The sequence below is a fragment of the Erpetoichthys calabaricus genome, chromosome 5 (assembly GCF_900747795.2).
Source record: "Erpetoichthys calabaricus chromosome 5, fErpCal1.3, whole genome shotgun sequence".
NCBI classification, from domain to species: domain Eukaryota; kingdom Metazoa; phylum Chordata; class Cladistia; order Polypteriformes; family Polypteridae; genus Erpetoichthys; species Erpetoichthys calabaricus.
Window position 1 is genome coordinate 243,081,088 of NC_041398.2, and position 12,672 is coordinate 243,093,759.

At 40.1% G+C, this 12,672-nt stretch overlaps 1 protein-coding gene across 1 annotated transcript in view; it reads right to left on the reverse strand.

Moving 5' to 3' along the window:
• The window catches only part of ednraa (endothelin receptor type Aa), an 86,563-nt gene that overhangs the window by 24,905 nt on the left and 48,986 nt on the right, over window positions 1–12,672 (reverse strand). Inside the window, exon 5 of the mRNA XM_028802716.2 lies at window positions 6,320–6,472. Within this exon, the coding sequence (XP_028658549.2) occupies window positions 6,320–6,472 (153 nt within the window). The remainder of the gene's footprint in view (window positions 1–6,319; window positions 6,473–12,672) is intronic.

Here is a 12,672-nt window from a genome sequence, read left to right on the forward strand (position 1 = left end):
ACCAACAGGTATGTAGTTAAGTATTTGAATTCACATACTGTTGAGGCTCATGGAACACAAAACAGAAAGAAATTTGTCATAAATAAATCATTTATCCATCAATCCATCCATCCATCCATTTTCCAACCCTCTGAATCCGAACACAGGGTCACGGGTAAATCATTTATGTTGATTTGTAAATAAAACAGGCATATGGTCTGAAAACACTGCATCACCAAATTCCAGATTAAGAACAGATACACCATGAGAAAAGACAAGATCCAATGTATGCCCACGTTCCTGAGTGGGACCATTTACAGACTGAATTAGAGTAAAAGAGTCCATTAAATCTAAAAAGTCCTTCACCAGAGGCTTCTCAGTTCAATAAACATGAATATTAAAATCCCCAACAATTAAAACTTGGTCATATTTTGGCATAAATTTAGCCAAGAAATCAGAAAAGTCTCTCATAAAATCCTTATTATACTTTGGTGGATGATAAAACCACTGCACAGAGCAGCACAGGAGAATGACCCAACTCAAAAAGACTCAGTTCAATCGAAATTCGATTTGAAGACAGTCAACAACAATGGCAACAACATTTATTTATATAGCACATTTTCATACAAAAAGTAGCTCAAAGTGCTTTACATAATAAAGAAAAGAAAAATAAAAGACAAAATACAAAATTAAAATAAGACAACATTAGTTAACATAGAAAAGGAGTAAGGTCCGATGGCCAGGGTGGACAGAAAAAACAAAAAAAAACTCCAGAAAGCTGGAGAAAAAAATAAAATCTGTAGGGGTTTCAGGCCACGAGACCACCCAGTCCCCTCTGGGCATTCTACCTAACATAAATGAAATAGTCGCTAAACCACCACCACGACCTGAGAACCGTGGGGAATTAAAATGCAAGCAGCCACACGGCAACAATTCAGATAAGGCGCTGGACTCACCAGGAGACAACCAGGTTTCAGTTATACAGAGAAAATCCAATCCATGAGAGGCGAAGAAATCCTCTCTAGCGTTCACTAGACCCATCCTGATGGGAGCCGGGTCCGAAGCCCCAATAGCGAGTGGAGTGCACGCCAGAGGCCGCAAATTCTGGAGATTCACTCCTCGCCAGCGCAGGTGAAGTGGGCAGGGGCGCAGAAGTGGAATCACCTGATCCAAGCCAAAAACAGATACCAGCCAGGAGTCCACAGGGCCCCGGGAGCGCCATCACACAAGAAGGTGATGAGCCGATTTATGCTGAGCCAGAAAAACTTTGGGAGATTGAGCCAAACAGGCCTAATTTGTGTGTGAAACTATTGCTTTGTGTGCTTGTTAGAAAATGGAAGGTTTTAGAAAAATATTCAACCTCATGGGACAAAACACAAAAAAAAAGATAATTGGGCCTAAAAGAGTTAATGTCTAAAGTGATTGAAGTAATAAGGTTGATTTCTTTGAGCATCTGGTGCAGCCAGAGGTTTGCCATACGCTCCGTGCTGCAAGGTTTATTAAGGCTGAGGGTGAGAGCTCCACCCAATAGTAGGGAACAGTACATAAAGTAAGGCATTCTTGGCTGATAAATGGCCTATAGTCAAGAGAGCTGAGCCTTTGTATATTTAAATGTATTCTTGTAGATGAAAAGTAATATTTAGGTCTGAGATATCATTAAAACATCGTATGTTGTTCGTGCTGATAATAAGTGAGTCTGTTGAAGTGCTGAGAGAGTGACAGACTGTGTTATTCCTAAGGCACTTGTGTGGTTTAATGTGCCAGAGGTTAACTAGCTAGCTAGACAGACAGACAGACAGACAGACAGACAGACAGACAGACAACTTTATTAATCCCAAGGGGAAATTCACATACTCCAGCAGCACCTTACTGATACAAAAAACAATATCTATACTAATAAAAGGCAAAGCCCTCACTGACTCACTTACTCACTGACTGACTGACTGACTCACTCATCACTAATTGTCCAACTTCCCGTGTAGGTAGAAGGCTGAAATTTGGCAGGTCATTCCTTACAGCTTACTTACAAAAGTTAGGCAGGTTTCATTTAGAAATTCAACGCGTAATGGTCATAACTGGAACCTCTTTTTTGACAATATACTGTAATGGACGGCAGCTCGATGGCCGTGGGAAGCGGAGTTGAGTGTCACGTCATCACGCCTCCCACGTAATCACGTGAAAAGACTGTGAACGCAGTAGGGAGAAATGAAGGAAGAGCCGCAAACAGCGAAGAACAAAAAATTCATTAAACAATTGAGAAGGGAGCGAAACAATAAGAAGCGAGCGAGTGAAGCATACAAGCATCTTCATAAGGGAAACAAAGCACGGTGTAAAACGTAAGTTTAAATTAAGTTTATAGAAACGCTCCCGCTGCGGATTGCAATAACATATTCGCGAGATAAAAGTTTAATGTGAAGACACGCCGTGCGCAATGTTAGGGGCTTCACCTCAGGCGCTGACGTTCGAGATTTGATTCCCGAGAGGGGATGCAATGAGTGTGTACGCATGAAGAGCCCAGAATTAGGGCGAAACACGTGTCGCGTACTCTTTGCATAATTTGAAAGTAAACAATTTCAACCATTCTATGATCTGCTTCTCGCAACTGAAAGATGGCACATGGCGGATGTTAGCCAACTTGCTGACCGCAACATTAGGGGCTTCAACTCTGGCGCTGACGATAGAGATTCGATTCCCGAGAGGGGATGCAGTGAGTGTGTACGCCTGATGAGCCCAGAATTAGGGAGAAACACGTGTCGCATACTCTTTGCATTATTTGAAAGTAAACTATTAAAACCATTCTATGATCTGCTTCTGGGAACAGAAAGAGGGCACGTGGCGGACGTAAGGCGACTTGCTGACCAACCACAAGCGTGACCTGGCAGGTAACCACCCATACAATCAGATTGTGATTCAGAAAACAAATGCCATGAATGTAATTACCACGATCTACATACTGTCAAATAAACGAAACACACGCCGTAGCGCGACAGCTGTGAAAAGGGAGGTTCACAAAAAAACAGATCCTTAACAAATTGTTATTGGTATATTTTCGATCCGTTTAAAAAGGTTTTCTTTTCTTCTTAATAAAAAATTAAAAGCAGTACTTTGCCGCAACGAAGTGCGAGAATTTGGCTATATATATCTGCTTCTTGCAATTAAAAAAGGACACGTGGCGGATGTTAGACGACTTCATGACCAAACATAAGTGTTACCTGCCAGGTAACCACCCATACAATCAGATTGTGATTCAGACTAGGAATGCAATGAATGTAATTACCCCGATCTACATACAAGGCGAAAGTCTTGCAACATTCAAAGATGATGTTTTGGGATAAGTACACCATGGAACATAAAAGAGCTTATGAAGCCTTGAACCGAAAAAAGCAAGATCTCAGAGATCGTAAAAAAAAAAATAGGAGGTAATGTCGTTTTACTCGCTGTAGATTTTAGTCAAACATTACCAGTTATTCCACGAGGGAGACCAGCAGATGAACTCAACGCGTGTTTAAAATCCATGCTTCTCCCACGCTCGGTTATATGTCGCGTGTTCTTGGGTAGGTACACCAAAAAATTTATACATTTAAGCATGTAATGGGCAAACAAAAAATGAGGTATACCCGAAGGCACTGCAGTAGTACTCAATGTAACTTTACTTCTTAAATGTTAATGTTTTACTGTTTAATAATTTATACGCTTCTTATTTGTTGTTCAAATTCATTTATGTGAATTTCCCATTGGGATTAATAAAGTATCTATCTATCTATCTATCTATCTATCTATCTATCTATCTATCTATCTATCTATCTATCTATCTATCTATCTATCTATCTATCTATCTATCTATCTATCTATCTATCTATCTATCTATCTATCTATCTATCAAAATACCAGTGACAGCGCAATGCACGATAACATGGAGTGAATACACCATACGCATTCGCCCACGGCCGCCCTGGTGTGCGCAGATAGGAGTTGATTCTACAATAAAATAAAATAAAGATAAAAAGAGTAATACAATCATCACCCATAAAGCGGATAGTAGACGTGACGTATTATATGTGTACCACATTTCAAGTCAATAGGTGAAACGGTTTGCGAGCTACAGGTGATTTAAAATCCTGGACAGACAAACGAATAGCCACGGTAGCAAATTATAGAAGAAGATTTTACTGTTTAATAATTTATATTTATATGAAATGTGCTTCTTATATATTACTTCATATTCTCATATGATAATGATGTTAATGTTGTTTATATTGATTTCTATGTTATTGTAAGTGCATGTATATGTATATATATATATATATATATATATATATATATATATATATATATATATATATATATATATATATATATATATAATATGTATGTATGTATGTGTATATATATATATATACTATAATATGTATGTATATATATATATATATATATATATATATATATATATATATATATATATATAATATGTGTGTATATGTATATGTATATATATATGACAGCAACACTCATAACAATGACAACACAATTACATTGACAATCATGTTACGTTATTTTTAAAATGTTTCCTTTACTTTTTCATAACCTCTTTAACACACTACTTCTCCGCTGCGAAGCGCGGGTATTTTGCTAGTTAAATTATAAAATAAAGTGATAGGAGTGATCTAGCTGTGTGTGTTTGTCATTCATGGGGCACTATTGTGGTTTGGGTCAGTGTGTATGTAAGTGTCATGAAGTCCTGAGAGAGTGACAAGTTGTGTTATTCCTAAGACACTTGTGTGGTTTAAAGTGATAGAGATTAACCAGCTGTGTGTGTGTGTGTGTGTGTGTGTCATTCATGGGACACTGTTGTGGTCAGAGTCTGTGTGTTTATGCGTATAGCTATGTATGTGTGTGTTAATCTTAAAGTGCAACAGTAGACCAACCCGATAACAAACTTGACGAGTACACGTACCCTTGAAGAAACTAGGTGGAGGGAAATATCACGATAATACAAGAAACATCAACTACAAATCAAATCAAATGAATAATATATTGAACAATTATTATAAAAGTAAAGTTGAATCAATCAGACTCTGAAGCTGCATGAATAAGAAAAATTGCCATGATAATTTTATTTTTTGGTGAACAATTCATGTAAATTACTACTTTCAGTAAGCAGAAGAGACTTTATTAATGTGTGTAATGTAATACTTGGGCACAAAATTTCGTTTACATAAAACAAAAACATTCTCAAATATGTACATATTGCCATTTGAATGTCAAACAGAAAATTGCGATAATCTCGAAAACCAGTCTGTCAATTTCCAACCAGCTTTATCCTAACACAGGGTCACGGGGGTCTTCCGGAGCCAATCCCAGCCAACACAGGGCACAAGGCAGGAAACAAACCCTGGGCAGGGCGCCAGCCCACCGCAGGCCACACACACACCCACACACCAAGCACACACTCGGGCCAATTTAGAATCGCCAATGCACCTAACCTGCATGTCTTTGGACTGTGGGAGGAAACCCACGCAGACACGGGGAGAACATGCAAACTCCACGCAGGGAGGACCTGGGAAGCAAACCACAGGTCTCCTAACTGTGAGGCAGCAACGCTACCCATTGCAACACCTTGCTGCCCAAATTGAAAGCATTTTCCATTTAAAATTAAATCTACAACAGAATAAAGTGGACAGAAAGTGAAGGGGTCTGAATTCTTTCTGAATCAGCTGTACTCAGACACATCTTATGTGAGGTTTCTGAACTCTTTTTGGTCCCAAAACGGGACCACACGTTGAAGTGCGTCCCAAAGCTCGATTGCTGGATTTATAGAAGATTGTTTGTCCGTTTTCGGGACAACCGTAGGCTCACAGCGCTGCAGCGGATCATCCCGGAAGCAACTCCGAGCCAATCATGGTTGCGCTATAAGCGCTTGTCGTCAATGGGTGATGCAGGGAACAGGATTACTTGGCCACTAACCCGGCCACGACCATGTCTGCCTGCCTGACTGCTGTGTCTGTGTCTGTGTATAAGACAGTGGTAGATCCTGCTACAATAAATAACCGGGCTGTTCCCATTTCAAACTGAATAAAGCTGATTTTGCTAAAGACTCAGCCTCGTGTTTTGAGGTGCAAGACAGGGACTCACGCGTCACACTTAGCATATGCCAGTTCTGATTTTTTCATATTGTAGTTATAGTAATTTAAGAGAAAGAGTGTAAAATAACATTCGGTGGGTTTGTGACAATGTTGAAAGGAAGCCCCCCCTTTTGAAAGCTCAAGCAAAGTAGCAAGTGAAAGTGTGAGCCCTTGGGTTCCTTCGGTTTCGCTCAGTCTCGGCCGCCCGGATGTCTTACCTGCCTCAGGTGTTCACTGAGGGCTATTCTCAGACTGCCATTCCTCCTGTTGAGCATCTCCACCGTCATCAGCGTGTAGAAGACGGCCGTGCACACCAGCGGCATGCAGAAGTAAAATCCAAACAGCCACCAGTCCTTCATACGGTCATAGAACTGCGATAAGGAAGAAAAAAGTTAAAGATGAACACAATAAATAAATAATAAATAAATAGTAACACTGCGGTGGGTTGGCACCCTTCCCAGGATTGGTTCCCTGCCTTGTGCCCTATGTTGGCTGAGATTGGCTCCACCAGACCCCCATGACCCTGTGTTCGGATTCATCGGGTTGCATAATGGATGGATGGATAAATAATAACAATAAAGACGCCTCACGCCTGGATAAACTGGTGAGGAAGGCAGGCTCTATTGTAGGCACGGAGCTGGACAGTTTGACATCTGTGGCAGAGTGAAGGGCGCTCAGCAGGCTCCTATCAATCATGGAGAATCCACTGCATCCACTGAACAGGATCATCTCCAGACAGAGGAGCAGCTTCAGTGACAGACTGCTGTCACCGTCCTGCTCCACTGACAGACTAGTATCTATCTATCTATCTATCTATCTATCTATCTATCTATCTATCTATCTATCTATCTATCTATCTATCTATCTATCTATCTATCTATCTATCTATCTATCTATCTATCTATCTATCTATCTATCTATCTATTATATAGTGCCTTTCATATCTATCTATCTATCTATCTATCTATCTATCTATCTATCTATCTATCTATCTATCTATCTATCTATCTATCTATCTATCTATCTATCTATCTATCTATCTATATATCTATCATATAGTGCCTTTCATATCTATCTATCTATCTATCTATCTATCTATCTATCTATCTATCTATCTATCTATCTATCTATCTATCTATCTATCTATCTATCTATTATATAGTGCCTTTCATATCTATCTATCTATCTATCTATCTATCTATCTATCTATCTATCTATCTATCTATCTATCTATCTATCTATCTATCTATCTATCTATCTATCTATCTATCTATCTATCTATCTAAGAAATCTGACAAACAACAGGAGACCATTTAGCACGTCAAAGCTGTTCATTTAGGTAATCGGTAAGCTGTCCCAACATCTCTTCCTAAACCTTCTTGAAGGTTGTCTGTTTCAACTCCATGTCTCAGTAGTTTCGGTAGTATGTAAAAATTTCACGTCCCAAATTCACTTTTGCTTCATTTCCACTGATATCCTCGAGTATGTGATTCACCCTTAAGCCGAACGAATTCTGCCTGATCTACATTATCAATGAGGATTTTGAAGACCTGGGGCCTCATGTATAAACGGTGTGTACACACAGAAATGTTGCATACTCCCGTTTCCACGCTCAAATCGCGATGTATAAAACCTAAACTTGGCGTAAAGCCATGCACATTTCCACGGTAACTCATACCTTGGCGTATGCAATTTCTCCACTCGGTTTTGCAGACTGGCGGCACCCAGCGTCAAAGCAGTGCTACTGTTCCTGTGTGGTCACCCTTTCTTTCTTAGCTCCACATTCCTGACGCGGCTTTATAAATACACTGCAACTAACTGCATATTGTTTATTAGTGTAATGCATCTGATTGTAATTAACCTGCAGCAATATAATGGTCCAGGGAATAGCCATAGTATTCCAAATACCATAACTGCTTTAGCGTTGTTACTCTCACTGCATCTTCTTCTTCTTTCAGCTGCTTCCGTTAAGGGTTGCCACAGCAGATCATCTTTTTCCATATTACTCTCACTGCACCACTCGGAGTATTTATATCACTGTATCTGAGTGAGGAATCACAGCAGCAGCTGATCGGAAAGAGAATTATCAGTATACTGCATGAAGCAAGCGCTGCCTCAGCCACGGCAAAACATTTCAGAGACTTCCCTGTACGGACTTAGAAAAAGTTTCATCCCAAGAACTCTAAGTGCACTCAATCAGTCCATCAAGTGCTCCTTGTAGAACTGTTTACTTATAAGTACAATCACCCCACTGTAAACTTGCACTACAGTTATAATATTGCACAACCTGCGCCACTTTATGAAGCGCGTATTTACATGTGATGACGATATCATTTTTAAGATGAAATGCAGCAAAATATGTTGATTATATTATACAGATAAAACTTTAACTTCATTTAAATAATCTGTATTGTTAATAATTAAACATGTGAGGACACGGTGCCGCAGCGCTAGCTAGTTCAGGGATTGTTCCTACATTGCGTTGTATTCTTGCTGGTGCTGACGCGACACTGGAAAGATAGACGGATAGAATAATTAAACCTACTACGAAGATATTTCAATGTTCCTTAAAAGTTTTGAAGAATCGGTGTTTTAAGCTTACAGATGGCTTCACGTCTCTATAGCTGATTGTGTGGCGATTGGGTATTTGGAGAAAGAAAAGTAAGGACAGGAATTGGAGGTTAGTACGTTTGAAAGAGACAGTACTTCTGTAATAAATTATTTCATCGAAGGTCGCGCACGGCGCTGCAAGCCTCTTGCGTGAGACATGAACAATCACTGCGCCACCGTGTTCCCATGTTTAATAACATGCTTTTATTCCTATCATCATGAAAAAGATATCACGTATATATCTCAGTATTTTAATTATTCAGAGAGCTGTAATATCACAAATGTAATGGATTATGTGTCCTGTCGGAGAAAAAGAAAGAACGGAAGCACTAAGTGATTCACACACAGAGCATATAGAAGATCAAACACAGAACAAAGCATTTAACATGCCACTTTAGTTACAATGGGATTTGAGAAACTAGTAAATGAAACAATTTTAAGATGAAGTTTATGATGTTCTACTTTAATGGCAAAATAAACTACGTGATTTAAGTGGAAATTTCGAGATTAAAGTTGACATTTCGTGCTTTTTTCCCACTGTGTGCCTATTTTTTTTGTCTGTACCCTAATAAGCTTTCATATGACACTCAGACGGTGGGCTACAACTCGCCTTTTCACGGCGACTTTGATATGTGATTTCTTTTTTATTTCGGGCACTGTGCGACTTTGTGAACTTGAGCTTTCGAGTTTTTCCTACACTCTGTCACTCGATCAACTCCCTTTTGTTGATTATTCCACTGTTTAAACCAACAAATAGTACGTTTTTCCTTTGCCTCCACTTGGTATTTGCTGAAATTCTTATATTTTCCCCTGTGTTTTTCCCATTGTCTTTTCACAGAAGGCTATTTATATTGATTTGCATATTCAAAGAGGCGTAATTCTGGGAGGAGTTGGGGCGGGACAGAAGGTGCGTGCACGTGCGTTACTTTTCACGCTGATCGGGATTTATGTAGTGGAAGAACGTGAAAGTTTGCGTGCGCACAGATTCCTGCATCTGGATTTTTCTGTGTGTACGCACATTCCCGCTTTTGTGCTTACGCCATGTTATAGTGTGAGTTCTACGCACGGCGTTATACATGAGGCCCCTGGGGGGTATTTTTCGTATGTCGCTTAAATCATCCGAGATCAGATGCCTCATCTTGGATGAGTTAATGCCAGTGAAACTCATCCGGGATAAGTTGGTTTTTCAAACGAGGCCGTGTATTAGATTAGTCTATCTGGATCTAATCATGTGAGATGAATGTTCGCGCCCGTGCTGAGTGAAAAGCCCATATATATTGAGTCTAGAAAACATAATCAGCAAGTCTTTGATAGGCTGCAACAAAATGATGAAAGAACGGGCGCATTTTTTTTTCACACACGCGGCGCAAGACCTTTTATTCGAAGGACATGAAGAATTTCAAGATTTAATATGCACAAGGGGTAACACTGCAAAAGCAGCCCAAACCAGAAAAGACGGCTGGCAAAAAGTGGCCGACAAATTAAAAGTAGTGTGCATTGTACTTACTGAAGGCAGCGTTTCATTTCCTATGTGTCAGATTAATTATTATTTAATATGTCATAATTCCAGATCAAACGTGAGCACAAGGAGAACACGGGAACAGGTTAAAGTGAAGTACAAGAATATACTTCAGACTGGTAAATATTGGTATATAACTATTTAAAGAATTGTTGACATAAAGAATCATATATAATGTAAAGAACACAAATTTTAAAGCTAATAAGAAGGCAGACAAGCAAAAAACAGGTGGAGGTCCACGCGGTCCAGACCTAACCCCTGCAGAAGAGTTGGCTCTCCAGCAAAATGCCCATCGCCCTGTTTCTGAGGGCATTCCAGGGGGAAGCTCCTCCTCAGAACCAGTGGCAGGATGCAGTGGTCACTTCATTTCAGGTAAAGGATGGTCATTGCATATATTTGGCCTCAATGTGTGCCATAGGTAGGATCCATATAGCCCTCTTTTTGTTGGGTCAGTTGCATGGAATGTCATATCCCTAGAACTTGTGTCTGACCAACAAGATATTGATGAAGGTCAAATATTTGATGAAGACAATGTGTCTGATTATTCATCAGGAGGAGGTGTACATTTTCCAAATAATGTTTGATCAAACTCCACTCTGATCAGTCCCATGTGCCCCAATCACATTTGGAAACCCTGGGTAATGAGAATGTTAGGCTGATTGTGAGATTCTTTATGGAACTGTGGGTGTTTAAGCCTGTGTATAACCTACCTGCAATGGCATGAAACGCCTCTATTATTGTCTGCACACGCAGGTGTCCAGGAAACACAATGAAAACCTGAAGGAAATATTTCAGAGCCAAACAGACTTAACGAATTGCCTGGCAAACTGCACTTTTAGATAGATTTTCCGCATCGCCTACAGTATATAATAAAATTGCCGCTTGTAAAAAACCTCAAAGCAATGCATACTGTCTGTGTGGTTGTGAGAGCCCGACTTCGCCGAGTCTGACTTTGAATATAAGGTGCTAATAAATCTTTGAGGTACAATATTCCTCCTCGGCTAAAGCGGTATCTTTCGAAAAGAATTTCCTCCGGGAGCAATAAAGGATCTTGCCGATCACACAAACCCCTCTCTATATGAAATTCTCGTCTTATAATTTGCGCACCGATATCAATTGGTCGCTCATTCATGAACGGCGAAGCCATGACTGGATGACTTCCACGCACGGACACTGATTAAGTGTGTGAGCTAATCCTTGTTTACATCGAACAAACCGTTTGAGGATTAGGATGTGTTGCTATGACAACACACCCAGCAAGGGTTTCGAAAAACCGACAGATCCAGGATCAGGCCAAATCGTCAACAATTACATCCGGCTAAACGAGTAATCCACGTACGAAAAATACCCCCCTGGATGAGGTCCCCACGTTGTCTAAAGATGTGTCATTCTTTGAGGTCGGGGTCCTGGGATGTCCCATGATGCACTTGGTTGCTCTCCTCTGCACAGCTTCGAGTGCTGCTATGTCTTTCTTGTGTTGTGGTGACCAGAACTGCACACAGGACTCCAGATGGGGGACTCACTAGTGTGTTACTGTATATCATCTGAGCATAATGTCCCTCGACTTAGATTGAACAGTTTTTGATGATACGAGGGACGTTCAAAACATTTCCACACTTTATTTTAACTCTGTTTATTAACAAAGTACACCACTTTTCAACATAGTCCCCTTCGTTTGCGGTGCAATTTTCCCAGCGTCATACCAACTTTGTAATGCCCAATCACTGCTCCTCCCGCCTTCACCGTTTCCAACGAAAATATAAAAGTGTTGAAACTTTTTGAGCATCCCTCATATAACCTAACATTTTATTTGCCTTTTAAATTGCTTCCATAAATTGCTTATTTGATGAAAATGTTGTGTCAGCATAAACCCCTAAATCATTCTCAGGGGTTTCTTCCTGTAGCTCAGCGTCTCCCATCTTGTATTTATAACTGAGGCTCCTGTTGCCCGCGCATAGCACTTCGCACTTGTCTACATTGAAACTCCATTTTCCAAGTGTTTGTCCAGTTCTGACGCTCATCGCAGGTCTTTTTTTGAATTCTTTTTGCTGCCTCCTCAGTCTCTGCCATCCCTCCAATTTTAGTGTCATCTGCAAATTTGACAAGTTTACTAACTACACCAGAATCAATGTCATTAATATAAATCACAAATAAAGTTATGGAGGGTCCATGGGCAAGACCCCCTGAGGGGACTTCTCTGTACTCGTTGTCTCCTGCCAGTTAGCCAACTAGAGGTCTAGTATTGTAGGATATCTCTGATGCCTACAGCTTCAAGTTCCACAATTAATCTCTGGTTTGGGACGACTGCATCAAAGGCTTTCTGAAATCAAGGTCAGTTATGTAGTTGTAAGTACAATACGCTGTTGTTTGCTTTTTGAAAGTCCAAACCTTTCTAAAGTATCTGCCCTATTTTCTTTAATGAATGTTCTACAGTGACTTACA